Genomic DNA, 27,095 nt, shown 5'->3' on the forward strand with positions numbered 1-27,095 from the left:
CAGTCTCCACCGCCCTGATGCAGCAGCTGTCCAAAAGTGAGACTCAGTGGCCTTTTGTAGGAAAAAAAACCAACTTTATTTAAAAAATAATAATAATAACTTACAAATGGAGGGACCTCTCAGCGACATGACTGCTGGTTTCATGTACAACATGGGACGGTGTTTTGCGTTGTTGTATATATATATTTCCCTTGCTTTTTAATGTAACTTGATGATACTACCAATGTCACAAACTGCAGTAGGGAGCAGTGTCCGTTCCATACGCCCACCCCCAACCCCCTCTTTAGTACAAAGCCCCACGCAGATATAAAACTTTCGTAAATAAAAGATCTCCCACCCAAGCCTGGCTTAGCATTCATATAGATCCATAGACACATTTATATAATTTCAAAAACAGCTAATGTTCCACGCCTCCTCAGTCAGAACTGAAGGCTAACTAACCCTTATCGCTACGGCACGCCAAACCCACATTGCGTGCTCACTCCCGAACAGTACTTAAAATATATTTCCATTTCAGAGGCATGATAAGATACGCCAAGAGTGAGAAAATAAAGTCTGAGCATTTAAATACAAATCACACACATATGTACACACACAGATGCAGGGGGCTCTGAAAGTCCGATTTTACAGAGGCTGGGGCAAGCTCCTCCTGAAGACGGCTTTGACGCCTTGTCCAGGCCATCTGGCACAGCGCTGCGGGATGGGAAGCTGCCCAAACACAGGTCCCACAGGTCCTCGCTCACGGGGGACAGGTGGTCCCAAGCACACAGGTTCCTCTTTTCAAATGCTGCCGCGTGGAGACCCTGGGGAAGCCCCTCTGCTTAGAGGCGATTGCAGCCCAGCGCCCTCTGAAGTTCAACGAAGTTCATGCCCAGACCAAGGTCCCGGAGCTCCGGACGCTCACCCGCTCTCCTCATTTGGTGCTTTGCTCTAAGGCCGAGTACTCAGCCTCCGACACCCTGGAGGCGTCGATGAGCTTGGCGAGGCCGGTCTTGGCCGAGTACTTGAAGATGAAGGCCTTCATGAGCTCGTACCTGTAGTTGCGGTTGATGAAGCTGTAGAGCACGGGGTTGACGCAGCAGTGCACCAGCGACAGGCACTGTGTGACGTGCAGGGCAGTGAAGAGGAAGTTCTCCAGCTGGCAGGTGAAGGGGATGTAGTGGAGGATGGAGAAGATGTCCAGCAGCACCACAGCGTGGTAGGGGAGCCAGCAGACCAGGAAGACCACCACGTAGGAAAAGATGATCTTCCTGCTGCTGTGCTTCTCAGGGTCGGCCGAGGCCGCAATGGCTCTGGCGAGGAGGAAGTAGAAGAGGGCGATGATGCAGAAAGGGATGACGAAGCCCAGGACCACAGACACCAGCTCCATGCCGATCAGCCACTCCTTGACGCTGTGCTCTGGGTAGAAGGAGCGGCAGTAGGTCTCATTGTTGGCAGCCGAGGTGACAGTCTTCAGGTAGTAGGTGTCTGGCAGCGACACGCAGAAGGCCAGCAGCCAGACCAGGACGCACACGACCCGACGGACCATCTTCTTGCGGCCACTAGCAGTGCTGGAGAAGTAGGTGACAGAGAGGTAGCGGTCCACGCTCATGCAGGCGAGGAAGAAGATGCTGCCGAACAGGTTGATGGAGAAGATGAGGTGGGTGACCTTGCAGGTGAGCTCGCCCATGGGCCACTGGTTGTGCTGCACCAGGCTGACCACCCACACGGGGATGGTGAGGACCACGCACAGGTCGGCGATGGCCAGGTTCAGAAGGTAGCAGTGCGTGTCGTAGCCCGTGGTCTTGGCCTGGATGTTGACCCAGACCACCACGGAGTTGGCGACCATGCCGACGACGAAGATGAAGACGTAGACGAAGGAGAGCGTGTACAGCAGCGTGCTCTTGTTGGGCATGTTGGGACACAGCACTGTGTCCACGCTGATGCAGTCGCTGCTATTACAGGGCCAGCTGATGTCCGAGAAGTTGCCTGGCTCCGGGTAGTCAAAGACGTGCGCCTCCATGGCTTCCAGACGGCGGACGGGCGGGCAATCAGATGACCTGCAGGGTGGAAAAGAGAGAGGCATTAGAGAGGCCCGTTGTCCACAAACTGCTGTTGCCGTGTCCTCACCGCCCCCCAACATGACCCTGTTTGCCAAGGGAGTTCCCCGGGAGAGCCGGCAGTGCCCCCGGCTGCTCCCTGAAAGGCTGGGGGTTTGAGTCTCCCCAGAGGAGGCTCAGAGGAAAGGCCTGGCCATCCACTGAATGCTGAGAACAAAGAGGAGCCGGGGCCAGCGAGAGAGGACGTTGTTTTTCACTGCTTTCTGAGACTTCGGGCGGCTGAGGACTCACCACCCCATGATGGGGGAGCTGGCCCACGGCACGTATGCACAGCTGGGCTGTCCCCATCCCCACCCCTCTGGAGGCAGATGTGACAACCCACCGAAGCAGGGCCAGATGTGTACGAGGACCTGCAGCTGCCCCGCCCCTCAACCTGCAGGATCTGGGCTCACCATTGTCATTCTCCCCCCTGGGACGCCCAGCCTGCCGCCCCAGGTGCTTCCCAAGCCAAGACCCAAAGGGCTTGCTCAGTTGCCCACTGGAGCCCCCAGCTGTCACCACAGGAGTGTTTGGATAGCCCTTTGACCCCACCCAGCCACGTCACAGAGGAGTGGGCTGGCAATAGGCTTCCCCAAAGGTTAAAACCCTGCTGGCATCCAATCACATGTGGATTCATAGTTCTGCGGGGTACCTCTATGGGCAGCCCAGAGCAGGGGAGGTCCAGGGCTACCGCAGCCTCGGTGAAGTGCAAAACCAAGCCTCAGCTCAAGGGGCACTGCGAGGGTCCCCCAACCCCACCCCAAGCACGAGGAAGTGCCCGCTCTGCTTTTCCTCCTAGCTGGGTCTCGTCACCAGTGAGAATGTCCCGGAGCAGGAGGACAGTGGCCAGCGGGCCTGGGCATGGGCAGGCAGAGAGTCTGGATGCTGATTCGAGCTCTGGATGCCTGGTATTTAACCTCAGGTGACTTTAATCCCTGACCCAGTGGCATCTTCTCCCTAGCACACAGCACCTACATCAGGGAATCCCCTGAAGGTTTCCACTAACAGTGACACCCCGCTACAGACCTCTCAAGGAGACCTGGACAAGGGCTTGGCTGCCAACCAAAAGGTCAGTGGTTTGAGCCCACCAGTGTCTCTGATGGAGAAAGCTGAGGCTGTCTGCTCCGATAGAGACTGACAGCCTCCACCACCCCGTGGGCAGTGCTCCCCTGTCCAGTAGGGTCACCATGAGTCCAAATGGACCTGACGGCAGTTGAATCAATTTGGAGGAGCCTTTGAGAATGGGGAAACGAACTCTGATTGGTGGCACCCCAGGTCCAAGCCAGGGTGGGCTGAGGACTGAGGGGTCTGCTGACCCAAGAGCCCCCAGGGTCTCTGCCTTGCTGAGGTGATCCCATGCAGCCGGCACAACATTTACCAGTCCAGTTGGGGGTCATTCACCAAGGCTGAAGGCCTGGGCTGCCGCCTGGTTCTCACCAGTGACCCATTTTCCCTCTCTGCCAAGTGCAGGGTGCTGGGTCTCTAAAGGCCTTTGTTACTCATGTCTTCATGTGACCCAGCAGATAGGAGTGCGTGGCAGGCGGCCACAGCTGGGCAGAAGAGAGGCAGCCAGAGAGAAGGCCGGCTCCTGGCACAGCTCCACGCTCTGCCCCTGGCACGGCCAGCGGAGCCCACAGGACGGACATCAGTCCTGAGCCGGGAGGACAGAGGAGCGAGCTGTCCCCTGATTCCAAGGAGCATCCCGGGAGATGCCGGAACTGCCAGGAGCCCGAGGTGGGGGGTGGAAAATCGAATGAAAATATTTTTAAAAAAAGGACTTTTCCCACCTGTTTTTTGAAGCCCCCTAGCACATCCTCTGGGGTGTCTGGGTGGTGTCAAGAATGGCGAGTTAGAGCATGGCTGCTAATGGAAAGGCCGGGGGTTCGAGTCCACCCCCAAAAAAGCCTCAGAAGAAATGCCTGGTAACCTATTTCTGGAAAAGTGGATCCCTGAAAACCATGTGGAGTCGACGTGACAGGAGCCAGTGTGGCTTGGGTCCTCTGGAGCCACCCCCAGTCCTCAGACCCAGGCTCACGGGCATCCTCTCTCCACTACCCTTGGGCTTCCCCAGCCCTCAGGGTTCTCAGAGACCTGGGCAGTGACAGGGACAGGCGTCCAAGGCCATCCACACTGTGTCTCTCTGCCCCTGCCCACTTTGAGGGCCTCAGAGCCAAGGGTGTCGTGATTCAAGAGACAGGCTGCTGACACCCCAGCAGTGAGGCCACTCCAGCAGGAGACCAGGGACGGTCAGGGACCCAGGGGGGGCTCACAGGGAGAAGGCAGAAGCTGGGGTCTCCTTCCTTCCTGGAGGGTCAATGGCTGCTGGCCCTGCTGCTCAATAGACAATTATTCATCACCGACGCTCGGGGGTTCAAAACCACCAGCTGCTCCTCAGAAGGAAAATGAGGCTTTCCACTCCTGTAAAGAGTCCCTGTGTCTGAAACCCACACGACAGTTCTACCCCGCCCTATAGGGTCACTGTGAGTGGACACTGACTCGATGGCAGTGAGTTTGGGGTGGCACTGTGGTTAAGAAGGTACCCCACTGTTAAGGGCATGGAGAGTGAGAACATGCTGAAGACAGAGACAGCAAAGGCTCCCTGACAGAACACTGCACGCACCATCGGTGTTACATCATTTCATGTCGACTTCATAAATAGGTCTAGGTGTGGAGTCTAGCCTGTCAATCAGGTCACAGCCAGCTGATGGACATCAAGAACTATGCAAAGCACAGCAAAAATTTTAACCAGCCCCAACCGAGGCAGTAAAACTCACCCATGTTCCTTTCTGGGGGAGGGTCCAAGACCCACACATCCATGTGCGTACGGCATGTGTGAACACAGACAAGGCTGTCACCACAGCCGCACACAGCTCTGCCCTCAGCTGCCTGCTGGATGCACCACGTTCGTAGAGACGGGAGACCTTCTCTCCCAGCAGTTCTATCACATGTACTCAGGACACAACATCGTGGAGAGTACCCCCTCCCGCAGGACTGGGGTCCATTCATTGTGTTGTTTCCCAAAGGCATTGCAGACTACGTTTCACCACACCACCCCCTTTCCCTCAGGATCCCTTCTGCAGCGAGCTCTTTCCACAAGGACCAGGGCAAACATCACAACAGGAAGTTCATGGTGGACAGGAAGTGAGTTTTCAACCATGATGGGAAGTGAAGGTCCCTCCAGCCCTCCCCAGGCCCAGGTCTGGGGTGGGTTCATCTACTGGCACCTCTTGGTCAGGCCCTCTCCCTCCTCAAGTTCCTTGTCCATCAAGCAGGTTTCCTTAACGACTGCCGAGCTGTGGCTGGCGAGAGGCCTGAGACATTGAGCTGTCTCCACAAAGCCCTCCTCCTGAATTAGAACCTCAAGTCCCCAGGGGGCGGGGGGTCGGCCTGCAGTGCACACACGCCCAAAGGGCCACGTGTCTCGGGCTGCTCATCCAAACTGCCTTCAACGTGTTTGTAGTTTCCTATCACGTAGTCGGAAGAGCCTTCCTGCTAATCCTCCGCCCTGCCCCTCCCAAGTAATCCACCCTTTCCGTTCTCTGCACCCCACCCACCCTCCTATGTCCTGTGTTACTCATCCCACACACCCACCGCAGGAGTCCCCAGGGTGGCACTGTGGGTTAAGTGCCTGACTACCAGCCAATAGGTCAGCAGTTCAGACCCACCCAGATGTGCTTCCCAGGACAGGCCTGGAAGTTGGGAAACACACACATACACAGACACAAGACACACACACACACACACACACACACACACTCACGAAGGGTTCCCAAAGTCCATACCCAACTCAGATAGTCTCTCACCCAGATGAGATAAAGTCTCTCACCCAGCTGAAATAATCTCTCACTATCCTGGAGTCGGTGCTGACTCACATCGGCCCCTTGGGGTTTCTGAGACTGTCCCTTTTGATGGGAGTAGAAAGCTCTTCTTTCTCTCTGGGAGAGGCTGGTAGTTGAACTCTTGACCTTGAGGCTAGCAGCCCAATGCATCACCACCACCAGGGCTCTCTGTATTGGAGGGAGGAGCGACTTAGGAACTACAGTGAGTCGCTGATTTTTCGGAAATCAAGGCCGGAGGTACCCAGGGCTCAAAGTTATCAACAGGAGCTGCGTGTGTGTGTGTGTGTGTGTGTGTGTGTGTGTGTGTGTGTGTGTGTGTGTGTGTAAGAGAGAGAGATTGTTCCCACCTCCTTCCTTCACCCAGATCTCACTGCCCCAGAGTCAGTTCTGACCCACAGTGACCCTCCAGGACTGGGTAGAACCGCCCCTGTGGCTTCCTGAGACTGACCCTGTTTGGCGGAGCAGAACGCCTCCTCTCTCTCCCTCTGAGCAGCTGGTGGTCTCCAACTGCCCACCTTGAGGTGAGCAGCCAAACAAGTCACCACTATGTCCCCTGAGCCCCCCCTCCTTGGGGCTGCCCTAGGTTCATGGGTGCCATTTAGATAAGGAGGGTCTGCTGGACCACAGAATCCTGAAGCAACCGCCCAGTTCCTGCCGTGAGGCCTTGCTGTGTTTGGGGGCCCTGCATTCACATAGATGGGAAAATCAACCCAAGGAACAACCTGCTGACCTTGGGGCTGGGCCATGGCCTCTGTCCAGAGCTGAAAGCAGCTGGGGCCAAGCACACAGAATACAATGTAGTCCCAGGTGGCCCTGCAGGGAGCTTACCTTATGCAAATAGGACTGCCCCAAACCTCTGGGGAGTCAATTAATCAATCCACAGGAGAACCACAGAATGAGCAAAGGATGGACCCCGGGTGCCTCCTCCCAGGTCCTCAGACCTCCCAGTAACCCTGGGAGGATCCTCAGGGCGGGTCTGGGTGGGGGGGAGTCGGTTAAAATGAAATCCACATCCAGAAACCCGATCCTCCTATCTTGCTCCGCTGCCCAGACAGCCATGAGGGCAGTATGGTGAGAGAAGGCCTGGCTGACAACCCTGCATCACAAAGGCCACTGTCTGGCCCTGGCCAGTGTAACCAGAGCTCAAATTCCCAGCCGGCTTAGAGCCAGGGCCAGAGCAGCCGGACTGCAGGGCGGGCAAGGCTGGGAATGGACCCTCAGCCAGACACAATGAGGCTCCCAGGAGGACGTCATCCGGCCGGCCATCGGGGTTTCTTGCAGAGTAAAACCCACTCTCTGCTGATAAAAAAAATGCTAAGACAGCTACCGTGAGGCGGCCCTTCCAAGAAGAACGCATGAAGCTGCAGCAAGCTGCCTGTGTGTCAAGGGGCACTTGGGTGACAGCCCGTTGGTCTGTCCCTTCACCCCCCAACTCCACCTGGCCCTGTCCTGTGTGGTTTGTAGATCACTGTGCTGGGCTACCCCTTCAGGGGGGCAGGGGGGTTGGTTAAAAACAATGGATAGAACCCTTGTTATTTTGCTGGTGCCCCGCCCCCCCACCCCACTACACACACACACACAAAACTAGCTTGGAGCCTCAGTGGCATAATTGTTACACACGGGGCTGCCAATGACAAGGTTAGCAGTTTGAAACCACCAGCCATTTCTCTGGCAAAAGATGAGGTGCAGTCATTATGCGTTGGGCTGTGATCCTTGGTGGTCGGCAGTTTGAAACCCCCTGTTGCTCCGAGGGAGAGAGACTGGGCTTTCTACTCCCGTAAACAGCTACAGTCTCTGAAAACCCACAGAAGGTCTCTATGAGTCAGCGTTGACTGGATGCCAGTCAGTGGGGGTGGGTGGGTGAATGAATGAATGAATGAGTGAGTGAGTGACTCCCTGTAAGGAGTTACAGTCTCAGAGGCAGTTCTACCCTGTCCTGTAGGGGCACCCTGAGTCGTTATCGCCTCAATAGACCTACCTACCCTGGGGAACACTGTAATACTGTACCTGTACCTGTGAGATCCAAAGTAGGCTATTTGATGACCTGCTGGCAAGCTCTGAATACCTTCTAGCTTCCACCACCCCCACCCCCCAGTCCAGTGCTACGAGACAGAATTCCTGAGGACCATCCAGGGCCCCCCAGAGCTGTGAGGTCTGGCCCCTATCCCCAGGGCGCCCTTGGAGTTTATAAGGTGGCTGCCCTGCAGTCCTTCAGGTTCGGATTGGAGAAAATGCCGCACGTCCCTTGTCCCTACTTGCAAGCAGGGGCCTCTAAGCCCAGAATTATCACACAAGAAGCCACTGTTCCCGATTAAGCACCCCCTCCCTTCCAGAAAGCCTATACTTGGCCCGCTCAGGGCCTGATTAGAAACCGTAATGCCAGCGCCATTGTCCCAGGGCACCCTGTACTCAATGCGGGATAAACTCACCTCCAGGCTCCTAGCCCAGAATCTCTCCAGCAAGCTCTAGGGCCGCTGGGCTCTGCTCTCAGCCGCCACTGGCAAGCCAGGACCCTAATGCCTGTCCCCTTGAAAAGCCCAGATGACCAGCAAAGCAGCCATTGCTCAATGCAGGGAGGCTTTGGACAGTGGGGGGGGGACACTCCCCCTCTTTCCCTAGCCTTGTGCCCCACCCCTTGGTGCCCCCCTCTCCCAGGCCGGGGCATCCTGTATCGCTGTTGCCTGCACATTCAAGTGTTTATAGCCCGGCCCTGGAGAAAGGGCAAATTGTTTCCAAGCTGGCCCCCCCTGTGCAGCCTCGCTGAGCGAGGGCTCAGCAGCTGGGGGAAGCTCAGGTTCTGAGCACCGGGATCAACCTATAGACAGTAGTGAGGCCCAGGGGTCCCAGCAGCCCCCACTTTCCTTCTCTGGGCCAGCCTGTAGCCCCATATTTCCCCAGGAGGAGGGGGGACACAAAGGCAGCAGCTGCTTGCAAAAAGACAAGAGCACTTGCAAGCTCACACACACACACACACACACACACACACAAACACACAGAGGCAGGCAGGTCTCAGCTTTGAAACTGGCGGTTAGGGCATCAGGACCTTCAAAGGCTGTAAACCATTTAAGGCGGCCTGAGGTGGCTTTTGTGAACCAGAATGAGCCTGCAGTGAGCAAACACAGGCAACAGAGAGGGAGGGAGGGAGGGAGGGAGGGAGGGAGGGAGGGAGGGAGGGAGAGATGGCAGAGAAAGAGTGAGGAGGGCAAGTCCAACTTTTGCAACTTCTCATTCCGCTGGAAGTTTCCTGTCCAGCCAGGGCACCCCTCCCTGCCTTCAGACCCAAGTTCTTTCTCCCAGCACAGCCCCTCTCAGATGGACGGGCCCCTCTGGAGTCTTGTCCCCGTGTGCTGAGAACATGAAACGGCAGGGCTTCCCCCCAAGGATCGATGTGCAGGACCAAGCTCTCCACTTTTTCGACCAGCCTGCCGCATGAACCCCCCTAGTCCCACAGCACCCTAGGTTTAACTCCACGTAATACCTTCTAAGGAGGCAGTAAGCCCGCCCGCTCGGTTAGCAACGAGGCACACCGGGGACACAAAGACCTAGTAGAATCGAACAAGTTGCTCCTACAGTACCCAACTCCAAGACTAGTGATCTACCCCCTTTCTCCATCTCCCCACCCACCAAGAAAACGCCTACCGACATCGAGCGCATGCTGACCCGGAGCGACCCTAAAAGACCCAAAAAGTCCAGTGGTTCCCTGGGGTTCCCAGACCGCGGGGGCTGGTAGCCTCATCCTTCTCTAGCGGTTTTGAACCTCTGACCTGGAGGTGCGCAAACCCAGCGCTTAACGCACCGCGCCACCGGAGTTGGTTCGCTATGGCTTCTCCGAGATTCCTCCACGCAGCGTCCGACCTCACCTCCCAGCGCCTCGTCCTACCTGCCTGATGGCCCGGGATGTCCACGGTCACCGCCAGCGCTGCCCACCGCGCGGCCAGGGGAACAGGTAGGCAGCAGGGCCGGGCTGTCCTCGTGCGCGCTCCCACCAACCAGCGGAGCCCTCGGGCACCAGCCCGGGTAGGGGAGTGGGGGTGGGGTACTAGACCCTCCCACCCCACAAACACCCCAAGATGGGGGCCACCCCAAGCCCCCTGAAGCAAGAACCCGGCCCTGCGCCCTGCAGAGAAAGGGGTCCCCTCCCGGGTCTGCGACTGGCGCTCTGCAGCCAGGCGTGCACCGCTTAGCCCCGGACCCGCCGGGACCCAGCAGCTCCTGAGAGGCTGCCTCGCCGGGTTAACCCCCGGCCTGTGCCGCGGGAGCCCCCCGCGCCCCGCGCCCGCGCCCCTCACCTCCGGGCTGGCTCCGGGCTGGGGCGCGGCTGCCAGTGCGCGGCTCGTTCGCAGGCTGTGTGGCCGCGGGCTGGGGACGCGCGATTTATACACTGCGGGGAGCCGCCTCTAGGTGGCACTGTGGGCACCCCATCCCGGCACTCCCCGCCCTCCCACCCCCCAAACACACACGCACACACCCGCCAACTCCCCCACCCACCCCGCTCACACGCGCGCGTGCACAACCACACGCACCGTGAGACCGAGGCGTTCCCCCCCCCCACCCTCTCGGGGGATCCCCAGCCTGTAAATCTTTCTGGCAGCAGACAGCCTCAACTTTCTCCAGCGGAGCAGCGGGCAGGTGGCGGATTCGAACGGCTGATCTTAAGGTTAGAGACCCAACATAAGACCCACGGTGCCACCGGGGCACGCAATGCCTTGCAAAGGCGCCCACAGTTTCCGTGCTGTCAGGTAAATCTTGAAACGTCCCATTGACACCCTGAGTTCTCGCTGAAAGGCCACTTTGGAAAAGGATTCATTTCCAGGACAAATGTTTGTGAGCTCCTGAACTTAGGCGTGGCGCGGAATTCTTCTCTTTCGGAATTCCTCCCTGTGTGGCGTCAGCGACTCAGCGATACCATAACATCTCGCCCACAAAGACCGACCCCTATGGTAGCTCGCAGAGTCAGATTATTCTTCCAGGACCTCGACCCCAAGCCCTTGGGCACCTAATCAAAACCGCGTTCTCCACGCCGCCCAGTGCCAGTGGGGGGCACGCGCGGAGGTGTGGCCTATGCCCGGGGCACTTCTTGTTTCTGCGGGAGTGCAGCTCCCGGATTTTATTAGAGGAAGTTGCTTTCCTCCCCTTGCAGCCCTGCAGTGCCAGGGGCCTTCCAACAGTGCGTGGGGAAAGTTCACGGCTGTCCCGCCAACTCTTTGAAGCCCCCTCAGTCTCCTCTAGGGTCCTATATAGCAAACTGACCAGAAAACAGAAACCCACACGTTTCACCCCATGGTTGTAAGGGGTCTCCCACTCCCCCTTGAGGTATGTCTCTGTGGCCGCCTGATGCTCCTGGAATTCGAGCAGGGGAGGCCACATGTGTGCTGGGACCAGTCAGAGGGGCACTCTCTCCCTGAAGCCGGCTTGCTGAGATTCTTTAGAAAAATCTACTAAAAATAACAGCAGACAGCCAGATGCTGAATGGGGGATTGTAAGGTCAGGGCAGAAAGCCTTTGACAAAAGCAATGTTTTGTTTCCATGAAAGCTTCATTTTTCCCCCCTGATGGTGACACAGTGGGACAAAGGACTAAAAGGGGCATTGGACACACCCCTCTTTCTGGGGTCTCTACAGGGTCAGCCTGTCACCTCCCCACGGGGCCCTTCAAGGAGCTGCTGTGACTCTTCCTGCAGCCACCCCCACCACCCCCATGAGCCCCAAAGCTACTCATCAAGGCTGCCCAGGACAAGTGGCTGTCTGGAAACCACTGCTCCCACCAGGACAGGACAGACTGCCACGGAGGCCCCAGTACACTTCTGTTAGACTTGTTTTGTCCCTGCCTGCTCCTGGTGGGCGGGCACGTGTCTCAGGACTCAGTGGAGGTAGGGGTTGAACGGAGCTGCTCTTCAGAGAGTGGGCAGGTGTAGGACCAGATGAACAGCCAGAAGCTGCTCTCCTTAAAGAGGAGATAGATCGTGGATGAAAGTCACAAGATGCAGCTGCTAGTGCAGAGCGAGGACAAGCCATAGCAGTTTCAGAAATAGCAGAAAAGATCACAATAGGTCCCAGCTGGTACCCACTAGGATGTCTGCAATCGAACGATAGGAGAAAGGGGAGTCCTTGAACTGTGGTTGGAGGAAACTATAAAGTGGCGTAGCCCCAGGGGCAGACTTAGAACCACCTCAAAAAGCTGAACCTAGAATCCCATGAGACCCCACCATTCTGCCCCTAGGCATGTTCCCAGAAGACTTGACAACCAGCACTCAGACAGATACACTTGCGTGCACGTGTATTGTTGTTGTTGTTAGGTACCATCAGCCCCTGTGTACAGCAGCCCCCGTGTACAGCAGCCCCCGTGTACAGCAGCCCCGTGTACAGCAGCCCCGTTTACAACAGAGTGAAACACTGCCAGGTCCCACACTATGCTCATAACTCTTCCCATGCTTAAGCTCACTGTTGCAGCCACTGAGTCAATCCACAGTCCCTAGAAAAGGACATCATGTTAGATAAAGTAGAATACCGCAAAAAAGAGCCCTCAAGGAGATGGAGTGACACCATGGCTGCAAAGAGTTACAGTGGCATAATTCACAATGAACCACCAAAAAGAGGTCATGGCCCAAGTACCCATTAGCAATGACTGGATGAACCACGTGGTACAGCCCCACAAGGAGTGCTCCTGGGAAGGCAGAGCTGATTCCTGCTACCCCGTGGGCGGCCCTTGCAAAGGTTGCTGGGGTCCTTGGGTTCCGACTCATAGCGCCCCCCTGTACAAAACACTGCTCCTGGGTGCTGCACCCTGCTCACCCGTTCTTATGTTTCAGCCCATTGTTGCAGCCACTGGGCCGTCTATCTTGTCGAGGGCTTTCCTCTTCTTCACTGCCCCGTTTTACCAAGCATGATGTCCTTCTCCAGGGACTGGCCTCTCCTGACAACATGTGCAAAGCACGTGAGACTCAGTCTTCCATTCCTTGTTTCTAAGGAGAATTCTGACTGTACTTCCAAGACAGACGTGTTTGTCCCTTTGTCAGACCATGCTACTTCCAACACTCTTCACCAGCAATTGGTGATCCAAACACACCGGTTCTTCATCGGTCTTTTATTCAACCTCCAACTTTCACATATGCAGGAGGCAAAGGAAAATACCATGGACACATCAGGCTGAGGGACAGAGGACAGCCACAAAAGGCCACATGTCCTAGGCGTCCATTGAAGTGACATATCCAGAACCGGTAAATCCGCAGGAATGGCCCGTGGTTGCAGGAGTCGGGGCAGACAGTACCGGGGAAGGCTGCTTCCTGGGGAGAAGTTCCCCTTTGGAATGAGGGAGCCCTGTTCAAACTAGGGAGAGCAGAGGCTTTGTGGCTCAGCCAGGGTCCAGAATGCCTCTGAGCTATACACTTCGAAATTGCTGTTTTGTTTGGTCTTTACTGTTTGTCATTGTCATAAATTGAAGCATTCCCCACAAAACTTTGTATCAACTTGGCTGGGCCATGCTTCTCAGGGGTCTGGCAGCTCATTAAGGATGCCATCTGGGAGCTATGTAATGACACGATCATCCCCCAATCAGCTATCAGGGGGTTAGGGAGGGATGTGACATCCTTACTCTGATCCAGCATCAGGGAGCTCCCCTGGCTGGGACCTGCATCACCTTTTACCTTTCAAGAGATAAAAGAGAGAGGAGTAAGCTGAGGAGGGGCCCCAGTACTGCCAAGCAAGAAGAGCCAGGAGTGCAGGGCTTCCTCTGGACCCTGGGTCCCTGCGAGGAGAACCTCCTAGACCCAGGGGAAGCTTGATGCCAAGACTGGTGGCCATTTCCAAGGGGCAGCGGGACCACAGGTAATAAAATGAGACAAGAGCCTTCCTCCAGAGACAGCAGAGAGGAAGCCTCCGTCCTTCTGCAGAGCTCTGGCCCCTTAAAGTGCAAGAGAATAAGTGTCTGTTTGGTAAAGCCACGCCCTTGTGGTATTTCCGCCACTCAGTATTAGAGAACTAAAATGGTCATCGTCTTTATCTTTTGTTTTTTATCTACTGAGGTAAGATCATGGCCAACCCTAGCCATTGTCTTGTGAACTTGGGCATTGACCACACACATCTGTTGTACGACCACCACCACCAGGGGGTGTGGCAATAGGTTGCTTTTTTTTTTTAATAAATCATCTTATTGGGGGCTCTTACAACTCTTATCACAATCCACCCATCCATCCATTGTATGTCAAGCACATTTGTACATTTGTTGCCCTCATCATTCTCAAAACATTTGCCTTTTACTTGAGCCCTTGATATCAGCTCCTCATTTTCCCCTCCCTCCATCATGAACCTTTGATAATTTATAAATTATTATTATTTTTTGTCATATCTTACACTGTCTGATATCTCCCTTCACCCCCTTTTCTATTGTCCGTCCCCCAGGGATGAGGTTACATGTAGACCCTTGTAATCAGTTCCCTTTTCTACCCGCTTACGTGACGGGCCAGTCAGGGTGCAGTGTAGCAAAGATGAAACATACAACTTTCCTCTAGTTCTTAAATGCTTCCTCCACCCCACTCTCATGATCCCAATTCTACCTTACAAATCTGGCTAGACCAGAGGATGTACACTGGTACAGATAGGCACCGGAAACACAGGGAATCCAGGACAGACGATCCCTTTAGGGTGAGAGTGGCGACACCTGGGGAGTGGAGGGAAGGTGGGGTAGGAAGCAGGTTGCTTTTTTAAGGGTTTATTGTAAGGGATCTTCAGCCAAGGCCCCTTCACTCACCCTCTTCCTCTTCCCTTCTTCAAGATTTCCCTAACTTTCTTTCTTCCTTCCTGTCTGCCATATGCACCTGGGATATGATGCTGCCCCCTCTGGGTTCCAACTTGCCCCTGATTGTGGCCTCTGAGAGTAGAGTAACCTTGATGGCTACTCACTGCAAGGTCAGCAGTTTGAAACCACCAGTCGCTCCTCAGGAGAAAGATGAGGCTTTCTGCTCCCACACAGAGTTACAGCCCTGGAAACCCACAGGGCGGTTCTATGCTGTCCTGTAGGGTCACCGTGCGTCCACATCGACTCAATGGCAATAAGTTTGGATGAGAGTTTGCGTGGGCCCTGAGACCTCACTTCCTTTAGAAAGCACTGGTGTCCTGGAGGGTCAGGGCCCTGGGAGTGGCTCTCGGCCAGCCCACAGTCAGAAGAGGGCAGTGTGGCTGCTGGGATGGTAAGGGCCACCCCCAGGACAGTCACTTTCTCTGCTCTTGGTGCCTGCAGTTTGTCCAAACCTTAGGACCTGCATGCTAAACAATAAACCCTGCAGCCGGCTCGATGAAGAAGGAGGTGGTATCAGAGCTGGAGGAAGGCCTGTGAACCTGCAAGGCAGGCAACACCCCCTCACTGGTCAAAGCCCTACATGTTTATACACAGAAGTATGTATCAAGGAAATGGCTTGTAGAAGCAGACAAGTCCAAGTGTGGGCAGGTCCCAAGAACATGCATCAGAAGTAAGGCTGGAGACATCTCCTGACTCACGTAGCTTCGTGAACGGCAGGCTGGTGATTTCAAAGGTGAAGGAACCCAAGGTGAGCAGGTCACTAAAGACCCCCAAGGAAGACAGCTAGGAAGTAGCCCACCCCTCACCCGCCGAGGAAACCCTCTTCCCATTGCTTCAGGCTGGGACCTGAGGCGTGGGCCACCCTCCAGCCTCATCTTCTTATAACTGCTTGGCTGCTGAGAGCGAATTCCATCATGGAGACGATCACATTGTCTTAGGTCACATCACGGGGGTAGGGGGGGGGGTGTCTCACTGCCAAACCACTGAGAATCCGGCTGACACAAAGCCCACCTGCCTGCAACAATTTCATCCTACTCCAATTGACGGCCAACGCCCAGGGAAACGCCAGTCAACGGGCCCCAGGAGAGATTGCAGGCCGCTTCCCGGCTGCAGGCGCCCTGTTTAATGTTTGACAAAAGGAGCACATCACTCTGATGGCGGAGGGGCATCGAGACATGGAAAAGGCAGGCGTTCCGACTGGGGTGTTTGTGCAAAAGGTCAGAGAAGCTGTGGGCTGCCCACGAGAGGAGCAAGTCCCTCTGAAGACACCTGGAATGGTCCTTGCAAGTGAGCAAGGCAAGACCTCGGCTTCCTTGCTTTGGACACGTTATCGGAAAAGACCGGTAATAACAAACAAAGGAGACCCCTCCTCTGGCAGAGTCGAGGGAGACCCTCAGGGGGATGGACCAACACGGGCTGCCACAAAGGCCCCACACATTGGATAATGAAAACGAGGGCACAGGACCGAACGGGGCTTCCTTCTGTTACACGGAGGGTCCCCAGGACGTGTAGCTACCCACAGGGCATCTCACACCAAAAGTAACCAAAGCCAAACATAGCAACCCATAACACAGGGTAGAGCTAGCCTTGTGAGTTTCTGAGACTGTAAACCTTTACGGGACTAGAAAGCCCCGTCTTTCTCCTTAGGAGCAGCTCTTGGCCTCAAACTGCAGACCTTGTAGATCCCAGCCCAGTGCATCACCACAAGGCCACCAGCAGTGGTGAAATCTGAACCTACAGGTGAGCAATGAGCCGCCTTTTATTCAGGCTCACCCACGAGCGTCTTCGCTGTCTCCATAATGCCTTCATTTCTGGACAGGAAGATGTCCATGGGCGTCAGATCTTACCAATCCGTGTGTGGGTATCCTTTGTATCAGTCGCTTTGCTGTGGTTGAAACACTTCAATTCTTTGTGTGTCAAGGAAAGGAAGTTCAAAAAAGAAAAGTCGACTGGAACGTTGTGAAGGCAGCACAGCTTCCTCTACTTTCCCTTATTGTGAAGTGAGCAGAGGAAGGCGCGGGGCCTTCTGATGTCGGAGGGAGTTCTGGAACTTTCCACCGGAGAGCACATCAAAGCCCCTCGGTCCTAATGAGATGCGAGGAGCACCAGGGGTCTGGCTTTCCCGAAACGTGTGCGAACTCTGCCAGGGCTTTGACACATGGACCTGAGCTTCAAGACCCCGCCGCGATTCCGCTCAAGAAAAGGAAGAAAACAGCTAAACCCGAGGGCAGTCTGAGAACAAGCCTTCGCCTGGGACGCACGGCAGCCGGTGGAGGCTTCGGGATGAGAACGCATACGTGCAGGCAGCGTGGTGTGCTTCCTTGATGTGGAAAACGCTCTAAGGAGCTGAGAACCCCAGTGAAGGGGGAGTCTGTAAGGGGATGCTGCCTTCTTTTCCACTCCCTCCTTTCCCCCCTGCTTCGCTCCCTTTTCATTGTGTAACTGTCATCCGTTGCAAGAAAAATGCCTTTTTCTCCCCCAGCTGAAGGATCCGAGAAGGAGCTGCCCCCTGGTGTCCTCGCCGCCCAGCAGGCCGTGCTGGGTGCGCCTCACTAGACGCTTCTCCTTCAGCGTGCGAGGCGGGGTTTTCTGCAGAAACAAAGCAGTGTCAGGCAGGCTCCTATGTAGAAGAAAGGACTTTGGTATCAAGAGAGCGGCCCAGCCCAGGGCAGCTCAATTCCACGGTCCAGTATAGCCCAAGCCCCCTTCGGACCCCACGATGCTGGAGGTGGGTAAAGCAGGCAGGAGAAGCAGGGAGCCGGGGGATTGGGCAGGTGAGTGCGTATGCAGCCACGTGGATGCAAGGCCCAAAGGTACGTGGCAAAGTGCTGACGGTTCCCTGCGTCAGTGGGCTGCATGGGTCCCTGGCCCCAGATGTGTGACACAGAACCGAGCAGGAAGGTGGTGGTGGGGGGGAGGAGGAGAAGACTCCTGTTTCCCTCTGGGTCTCTCTTCTAAAAAGGCCAGGCCCCCAGAGAGCATCCCCCAGCGAGGGGAGGGGCTCCTCCCTCCCTCCACACAGGAGCCATTAAGACGGCACCCAAACTCAACCAAGCCATCCTGGGACTTTGAACATTCTCCCACAGGCCCATTCCCGAGTGTGCACTCTGCTCCAGCCTTGGGAGAGATTCCTGGGAAGTCCTGAGAGCGACCCTGGGAGGCACGGCTCTGCCCCAATCAGTGGGGGCTGGCCCAGCCCGGGGATGGAGGGGCTTTCCTTGGCCATGCTGCCCCAGCCAAGGGGCAATGACCGTTCATTCCTGTGATCTAAGAATCTGAGCGTCTTTGGTATGTCCCTCAAGCTGGCCAATGTCCCACTGTGCCCACCTGCTGTCACAGCGACTACACCTACACCAGAAAATGATCCCGTGCAGAATTCGTCATTCTCCCACGGGCCCAACCCGAGCCCACTGCCACCGTGAGTAGGCGCCGGTGTGCTCTTCCTGGAAGAGGATTGGCAATCTTTCTTCCTCCGCACCGCAGGATGGTTTTAACCCATCAGCATGCGACTAGCAGTTGAGCACAAACCGTCCGTTCCACCCAGAGACTGCTCCTGGGGACAGAAGCCTTTACTGGGACATATTCCACACAGAAGACAATTCAATTGTTCAATCATATCGAGAAGAATTGTACGGTCATCAATCATTTTGGCACATGTTCTTCCTTCGTGGACTCCCTGTTATTAGCCCCCCATCTCCCACCCACCCCCACCCCACCCTGGCTCCCCAGCCAGACCCCCAAGGAACCATTCACCCAGTCACTGTTTCTATAGCTGGACCATCCGGGAGGGCTGCGTGGAAACATGCACAAACCCTGGCTGAGTTGTGTGCAAGCAGCCTGGACACGTGGTGCCCTTTGCAGAGATTCCTTCAAGGTAAGGCTTTTCTGTTGGATCAGAGGGAAGAGGTTCAAGGGGTCAGGGGTGGGAGGAAGGCTGCAGGTGGGTACCCGGAACTCAATCTGTTTTCACTTTGGGTCAGTGAGTCCTGGAAAAGCCCAGGTGGGGCTGTGGGCTGGGCTGCTAACCAGAAGGCTGACAGCTCAGATGGTCGGAGAACGAGGGGGCAATTCGCCTCCATGAAGACTCACAGCCTGAAACCCCTGTGGGGCGGGGTGCTTCTACTCTGACCTGAAGCTTCGCCTGGTTGGAATGGGTTGAAAGGCCTCTTTTTTTTTTTTCTTTCATGTGTTTGTTAACTCACTTGTGGGGTCTTCTAGTCTCTAAAAACTCGTCTCCCTGGCTGGCATAAAGGGTCCAGGCCCTTGGTTTCTGACCAAGATCACAGGTTCAAGTCTGGCCAGAAGGACTGAGGGAAAGGCCTGGGGACGCTCTGGTGACAAGCCAGGCATTGAAAACCTGCAGGAGCCCCGCTCTGCTGTGAGCCTCACAAGGACAGGGCGCCCTGAGTCCGAATCGGCCCTGTGGTCAATAACTGGCCCTGGACACTAGGAAGACCCCAGGAGGAGAGTCTGGTGGTGAAGGTGGAAGCTGACTTCTTAGTCCTGTTAGCTGCCCAGCTTTGCGATGATTTGTATGTGACCCGTGGTGGGATGTGCAATAGAAAAAACGACACTGCCGGTGTGCTTAGGAATCAGGGCCTGGTGATCTTCTCGGAGGAAACCAGGTGTCAGGCAGTTCTGCTCAGTAACACGTGCTGACCCATGATGACCTGCAGTTCCGCACAAGGAGACCCCACCGGGTCCTGTACCAGCCTCACGGGGGTTTCAGTTTAGCCCGTGGTTTTGCAGCCATTGCGTCAGTCCATCTTGTGGAGGCTCTTCCTTGTTCTTGCTGCCCGCTCCTCCACCAAAGATGATGTCCTTTTCCAGGGACTGGAGACTAAGGGCAGCAAGAGCCCATACGGACATATTGAGCATGGCGGCACACTCGATAAGAGTTTAGCTGCTAACCCAAAGGTCGGCAGTTCCAGCCCACCAACAGCTTCTCAGGAGAAGAGAGCCAGCCGCCTGCTTCGGTACAGATGGGGCAGTTGGGGTTGCCAGGGACTCGGCCACCCAGAACAACACCAGCAGCTCGTGGGCCGAGAGTTTACGTGTCTCTCATTGGCAGGGGCGGGCAGCTCAGACCCGGGTGGGTCTCAGAAGAGAGCCATGCCCCAGTGGGTCGTCAGTGGCTGACTTTTAGCAGGGGTCACCAGGCCTTTCTTCAGAGGTACCTTCTGGTACCTCCAAACCAACCCCAGTCCTTTCAGTGGGGATCCGAGTGCTTCCCTGTGTGTGGCTCCTGGGACTCATGGATCTGTGGGAATGGTCATGCATCTAACTGCCTGGTAAAATGGAGACTTCCCAATGCTCCCCAGCCAGCCACACAGAGCACCCCCACCCTGAGCTGTGCAGCCCACCGTCATCTCACCGGAACCAGACCTTGCCAGCAGAGCAGCCGTCTGCCTTTCCAGGCCTCTCTAGCCAGGCTCAGGGCAGGGCAGGGACTGTGGGCATCTCCTCGGGGCCATCTCCACTGTCAACTCATCTGCTCACACCAGCCTTGGTGCCCTGGGCCGACCACAGGTCCGCACAGTTGCCCTTGAATTGTCAGAAGCAGCTGCAGCCACCTGGGACCAGCCACTCCCAAGAAGCCAGGGCCCCGTCGGCCACGAACAGCTCAGAGATTGTGTCAGGGACACTAGCGAGGCGGGGTGTCCCCGGACACTTTGGGGGAAGCAGATGCTGATCGCCACTAACCAAAGGCATGGCCACATGTCCATCCCGACTGCTGGTGTCCCTCGGTGTCACCGAGAACTGCTACACAGGGTTTCCTAGGCAGCCACGTTCACAGAAGGAGGCCTGGTGACGCTGTGGTGAAGCGCTCAGCTATCACTGGGGAGTCTGTCCGTCAGATGTCCTTGCTACGTGGTACATGCCGAGACTTAAGAGATGTGAGAGAGAGAGTCCATGTGGTGGTCACCTCATTTCATGTCAACTTGAGAATCTATAAAAGGGTCGGTGGTATCCAACCTGTCAATCAGGTCACAACCTGATGGAGCCTCCTTGTGGGTGTGGCCTTCTCATGAGCAGGGCCTGGGAACCTCCCGTTCTCTCTTGGCCTTCAGCTACCTCCTGGTGAGCTACTCTGAGACCTGCCAGAGCCCTGTGATGCCTCCGCTGCCATTGCATCTACACAACGCTGTACCGACCGACCAGCCTGCGGTCACCCTGCATGCTGCATCCTTGCTGGGGCTGTGTGAGTCTGAAGAGGGACTGATGGACTATACCAGACTTATGGGATTGATCTGGACTGGGATGGGATGTTCTCTTGATGTGTAAGTACTTCTTGAAATAAAGCTCTTTCTTACACATATATCCGTTTCCCTAGATTTGTTTCTTAGTCCACCGGCCTAACAGTGTGGTAGTTACATAATCTGATGTCAATTTGAGGATTAAGAGTGAAGGGGTATAGTCTAGCCTGTCAATCATTGTATAGCCAATGAAACCTCTGGGTGGGCCTGGCTTTCTCCTGAGGATTCTGGGAACTCTTGTACTTCCTCCTTGGAGGTGAGAGACACCTTCTCTCTCAGCTCACTCCCTTGAAGACTCTCTACTGACAAGGTTCACTCCCTGTGAGACATCCCTGAGGAGAAGCCACATGAACCTACCCTGATGCAGCCAGAGCCCTGGGAGCTAAAGGAGCCACGTGGAGCCCCCTGCCAGTGCTGAGATGCTTATCATGCCACTGGATCCACAAGACTTCCCACCCACTGGCATCATTGCATGTGTTTCGTGAGTCAGAAGAGGATTTTATAGATTGGTACTGAACATATGGGCTAATATTGGGCTTATGGACTTGATCTGGACTGGGCTGGATGTTCTCTCAATATTCAACTGCTCTTGTCTATAAAGCTTTTTCTTACGCACACATGAGTGTCTATGGATTTGTTTCTTTAGTCCACCCACACTAACACACACAGTCCCCCTCCTGGCAGGGCAGCGACGTGGACAGTGAGCATGCTCAGGAGGGAATCCTGAACAGCAGCCCCCGTCAAAGGCATGTGCCAAGAATTGGGTCAATAACCAATGCCAACGGGGCTGTGAAGCCTTCGGAGGACAACAAAGGTAGGAGACCACAGCCTTGTGCTCTCTCCAGGGTCAGGCTGAGGGTGGAGAGTTGACCCTGGAGCCTGCTGCCCAGAAGCTTTGGGCATTGCAGAAGCAGGCACTGCCCAGCCTCTGTCATGCTGGGCCGTGCTAGGACAGACCAGATGAACTCAGCCTTCAAAAGGCATTTCAACTCAATTTTACTGGGAAAGAGAGCAGCTTATCTCCTTGCACATAAATAAAGTTTACGGTGGGATCTTAGCAAAGCAGTCTGATCATGTCCTCCCAGTGTTTAGGGAAGACAATTAAGCTCTTTCGTTCCATCAGATGTGTTCTCTCACCGTCCACCCGAAGATGGTCAGGTTAAAGTTTTAACAAGAGTCTGAGAATGTGCCCTTTTATCATGGTTCCTGTCGGGACTTACAGTCCAAGAGGGACACGTACCTTTTCAGATGCACATAAATGGGCTTTTAATAAACTGGCTGGCAAGAGCCCTGTTTGGTCCATATAAATCACAGTGAAATACATGCTGAATTGTACGGTAGTGGATTTTTATTGGCTGTTACGTCAGAAAAGACCAACATTGGCAACACTCCCAAGACAAAGCTCACCCACCTGCCACTCAGGGATCACCGTTCTTTCTACCCACACTGAACAACGGCTCTCAGCCACATGGGTCAGTGTCTGCCCTCTGTCGTTCACTTCTGGATGAGACAGAGCTGAGGGGAGGGCCCCTGCTGAGGGACCTGCATACACACAACCACACTCTCCGTGGAAATCCCAGTTAGGGAGACCAGGAAGCGTCTTATCGGCCTTGCCTTGATTCTGAATGGAGATAGAGTAAACTCTTCCCTGAGAATCTGTAACAACAAACAGACCTCGTGTGAAATGGGGGCCCAATTTCCTACCATGGATGTACCTCAAAAACACTTCTGGCTGAGAATTTAGCATACAATTGGTCTTCATCCAGGAGGTGACCTGTAAAGCCCCACTGTCCGAGGATCCAGAAGTTCCCAGAGATGAAGACCCACTGAGTTCCCGTGAGCTCCCAATGGAAACCAACCAAACCAGCAACCACAGAACTCCGAAGACAGACGATGCCGTGAGCATTAAGTCCGCAGAAACGACAGGGAGCAGAAGCAGACCTGCCAAACAGATACTAGCATGATAGTGCTTTGAAGCAGAAAACAACAACAACCCAAAACAGATTTCCAACTTATGACAGCCCTATGCATTGCAAAGCAAGGACGTGATGTTGAAGACTGAGGGGTTCCTGGCCCAATATGCTGAATGGCCCCATCTGCATGTGAAAGTGGAACATTGACTAAGGAAGACTGAAGAAGAACAATGCATTTGAGTCATGGCACTGGCAAAGAATCTTGAAAGCACCATGGTCTGCCAAAGGAACAAACAGATCTGTCTTGGAAGAAGGACAGCCAGAAAGCACCGTAGAGGCAAGCATGGCAAAACGCCCTCTCACGTACTTCGGACATGTTGTCAGGAAAGACCAGTCCCTGAAGAAGACATCATGCTAGGTAAAGTGGAGGGGTAGCAAAAAAAGTGGAAGGCCCTTGATGAGACGGAGGGATACAGTGGCTGTGTCCATGAGCTTAATCGTCAGAACAGTTGTGAGGCTGGCACAGAACCAGCGGTGTTTTGGTCTATCGGGCACTGGGTCACTATTCATCAGAACTGGCTCGATGGCATTCAACCACATCAACAGGCGCTATGGAGCAGAACTGCCCCATAGACTTCCTCCTGGCAGATCAGGGGCCTTTCTTCCTCACAGCTGCTAGCTGGGTTTGAACCTCCGTCCTTTAGGGCAGGAGTCAAGCACAACCTACATACACCACCCAAGGACTTCTGAGTGACTAGATACAGATACAAAATAAGAATGTGGAAGAGGTGTAGACATGGAAAACGATAAATATAAGTGGGGGGGGAGCAAAAGAGAAAAAGCTAGTGTGTCTAATGGAAATTCCAAGACAAGAAAGTGGAATTAGTAAGGTTAATACAATTATGGGGGTGGGGGCACAAAGTGATTGAGAATTTTCTAGAATGGATGAAAGACACAGATCCTCAGGTTCAAGAAGAACACCCAATGCCAAGCAGAATGTACACAAGAACTCAAATCCCAGGCCCACTGTGATGAAATGTCAGCACACTAAAGACAAAAGAGGTCTGAACAGCGGCCTGAGGAAAAAGGAAGATTGACACACGGACTTTTCAAATGCAGCAGTGGAAGCAAGAGGTCAGTGGCATCGTAACTTCAGCCTCATGACTGAAATGGTTGTCCATGTAGAATTATAAACCCTGCATAGCCATGCATGAAAAACGAGTGAAAGCAAACATGTATTCAGACAATGTGAAATTGTGTGTCAACAGGGAACCCAGGGAGGAAGGGGGAAGGGTGCTGGCACATTAAGGGGACTGAACTACGGCCTCAAAACAAAATGTGTACAAATCGTCCAACGGAAAACTAGCCAGCTCTGAAAATTCTCACCCAGAGGACATTTGCTTTCTAAATGGGAAGGGCTGTGAATTGAGTCTTCTACCAAGAAATTGTCCTTAGAGGAAGCTCTTGAAACATTCCACTTCTGGAAGCAACGAAATTATTCCGGTGGGGAGAGGAGTGGAGATATGATATGCAAGAATGAAGGACAAGGGAAGTGTGGGAAAGAGAGGAACGGGAAGGCAAATTCCCTCCGCTCATCACAAAAGAGTCTGGAAGGCCAAGACTCCCGTGGAGGAAGGTCTTCGCATTTGTGAATTGGAGATGAATCCCAGTCACATTCTCCGGACTGAAAATCATCCCCCACAAGTTCCCTCCATAATAAAGAGGACTCTTTATTAATGAAGATGATTCTCACAAGCACATCGCTGCTTACTATACCCCTGGAGGCTGTCTGTCAATACGAGCAATTGGACTCTATTGTCCATCCCACCTAAAGCGCAGCAGACTCCCTTCTGACACTGACCATAGATTGCCCCCCTGGAGAGGGCTCAGGTCATTGGAGGCTAAGCTGCCACCTTAACTCGAGTACCTTCCATCCAGTTCGTATGCACCTGCCCACCTTGTTATGTCTGGCTTACAGAGCTCAGTAGCCCAAGACTATATACGTGCTCTCTCTTGTTCCGGGCATCATGGGAGAGGTGAGTATCCGAAACAATGTGTCTGCCTGTCTGTCTGTCTCTTTGTCTTCCTTCAATTACTCAGTTGCTCCATAGGACCCTTTCAGTTGTGAGGCTTGTCCTTAGAGATCTAGACTCTTTTTTTTTCTTTTCTTTTTTTGACAAACTGGGGACAAAACGGCCTCTCTTTAATGCGTCCCTCAGTGTGGTCAACCGGAATGACACAAGTGTACTTTTCACTTGAAACCAAAAGATTTGATTTCTTTTTTAAGATACAAGTAGTTCCCAATTTATAACAAGATTCCATTCCTACAACTCTGTCACAAGTAGGGTCTGAAGCCGACGACCTCATCCATTCGTTCCTTTATCTATTCGTTTTCATTATGACGCTTTTATTGCTGGGAGGCCCTTGTCAAGGACCATTCTCAGACCAGCCCCCAAAGACGGGGGGTGGGGGGGCGCGGGGGAGTTGGCTAGAGAAAGGCCCAGACAATAAAGGCAGTCATAATAAAAACTAAAAGCATAAAAATCAGTTGTCAAGGATTTCATTGCACCTGGATCCATAGTCAACATCCGTGGAAGCAGCACTCAAATGACAGACACCTTGCATTGATCAAATGACACCTTGCATTGGGCAGCCCTACGGCATGCACAAGACCTCTTCAAAGTCACTTTGAGGACTAAGGTGCACCTGCCCCAAGCCACAATGCTGTGAGAGTCAGGCTGTGAATAAGGAAACCCAACCGGAAAAGTGCCGCGCTTGAATCATGATGCTGGCAAAGAATATTCATAATACCGTAGAATGCCAAAAGAACAAACAAATCTGTCTTGGAAGAAATTAAGCCAGAATGTTCCTTGGAAGTGGAGATGGAGAGACTTGGACACAGAATCAGGAGCGACTAGTCTCTGGAAAAGGACATCCTGCTTGGTAAAGTGGAGGGCTAGCAATACGAGGTGGTCGTTACACAGTTTCATGTCAACTTGATAAGAAGAGTGAAGGGGAGGAGTTTATTTAGCCTGTCAATCAGGTCACAGCCTGACTGTGCCTTCTGGTAGGTGTGACCTTGTCATGTGGCTTCTGGGAACTTCACTTCTTCCTCCCTGGAGGCCTGACACACTCTCTCTATGCTGGACCTTCCCGTTGAAGAGCCACATGGAGCCACGCTGATGGCAGCCAGAGCCCTGGAGATGTGTTCACTGCCATTGGATCCATGGGACTTCCCACCCACTGGCTTGTGATCTTCCTGCATTCGGCATCATTGCATGTGTTGCGTGAGTCAGAAGAGATTCTATGGACTAGAATCGAACATATGGGCTAATATTGGACTTATGGACTTGATCTGGACCGAGCTGGGATGCTTTCTCAATATTCAATTTCCCTTTGATATAAAGTTTTTTCTTACACACACATGAGTGTCTCTGGGTTTGTTTCTCTCATCAACCAGGCCTATCACAACCCTCAAGGAGATGGATTGATCCTGCGGCTGCCACCGGGAGCTCAAACATAACACTGATGGTGAGGGTGCTGCAGAATCACCTCAAATTCCACAAAGGTACCATTTTCGGGTTTCTCATGAGACCACGAATCATCAGAACAAACCGTCTTGCCGGTGAAACTTGACCGTCTCTTGGTGGGCCACCACTCCCTCAGCACCTGTGGACATTCTCGGGTTACCCATGCCGTGGGCAGTCTGTGAAGGACTGACCGTGGCTCCCTCCTCCCAGCCCTGCTGCGAGCCAGCTCAGAGAACAGCCGTCCCTCAGCTTCATCTCCTTCCTCTCGCATCACTGTCCCCCTGGCAGCTTTCAGTTCTTCTCCCCGTGCCTGTTTCAGGAGCACGAAACCCATGCCTCTAGACTGCACTGTGCAAAAAACTCAGCAAACGCAGGCAGCTTCTGTTTCTAACCATATAAAAGGCTTTAGCCTGGAAAACACGAGAAGGAACTCCCCAACGCAGCCATCAGGCATGGTCCCAGGAGTCTTAGCTTACCTCCGTGGAGAAAAGCGATCCCGGGTCACGTCCCATGAAATCCTCACGTCTTATAAGCACGTTGTAAAACGCTGCATTCAAGAGCGGTGGCGCTCCACTCAGTGTCTTTCTGGAATTCCCCGGGCCCCTCCTCACCACTGAAGCACCCAAGCTGTACAGGAGTAAGAGGAAGTAGGCGCTCAACCTCAGCTGAACTTCCTGGCCTGTGTG

The 27,095-nt window shown here is 54.2% G+C and overlaps 2 protein-coding genes across 2 annotated transcripts in view; one reads left to right on the top strand and one right to left on the bottom strand.

Moving 5' to 3' along the window:
- Window positions 1–58: 58 nt before the first annotated feature.
- Window positions 59–10,273, bottom strand: ACKR3 (atypical chemokine receptor 3). The gene is made up of 2 exons (XM_075528951.1): window positions 10,207–10,273; window positions 59–2,039 (listed from the first exon to the last, which is right to left on the bottom strand). Exon 2 carries the CDS (start codon window positions 2,000–2,002, stop codon window positions 914–916), a length of 1,089 nt encoding a protein of 362 aa, XP_075385066.1. The 5' UTR covers window positions 2,003–2,039; window positions 10,207–10,273; the 3' UTR covers window positions 59–913.
- DRC11 (dynein regulatory complex subunit 11) overlaps window positions 9,815–27,095 on the top strand; it is a 166,435-nt gene continuing 149,154 nt past the window's right edge. Inside the window, exons 1-2 of the mRNA XM_075530131.1 lie at window positions 9,815–9,934; window positions 10,102–10,241. Coding sequence (XP_075386246.1) covers window positions 9,815–9,934; window positions 10,102–10,241 — 260 coding nt within the window. The remainder of the gene's footprint in view (window positions 9,935–10,101; window positions 10,242–27,095) is intronic.

The sequence above is a fragment of the Tenrec ecaudatus genome, chromosome 13 (genome assembly GCF_050624435.1).
Source record: "Tenrec ecaudatus isolate mTenEca1 chromosome 13, mTenEca1.hap1, whole genome shotgun sequence".
NCBI lineage: Eukaryota > Metazoa > Chordata > Mammalia > Afrosoricida > Tenrecidae > Tenrec > Tenrec ecaudatus.

Excerpts from the sequence above, each read along its gene's own strand:
- ACKR3 (XM_075528951.1), bottom strand. The coding sequence starts at position 2,002 with ATGGAGGCGCACGTCTTTGACTACCCGGAGCCAGGCAACTTCTCGGAC.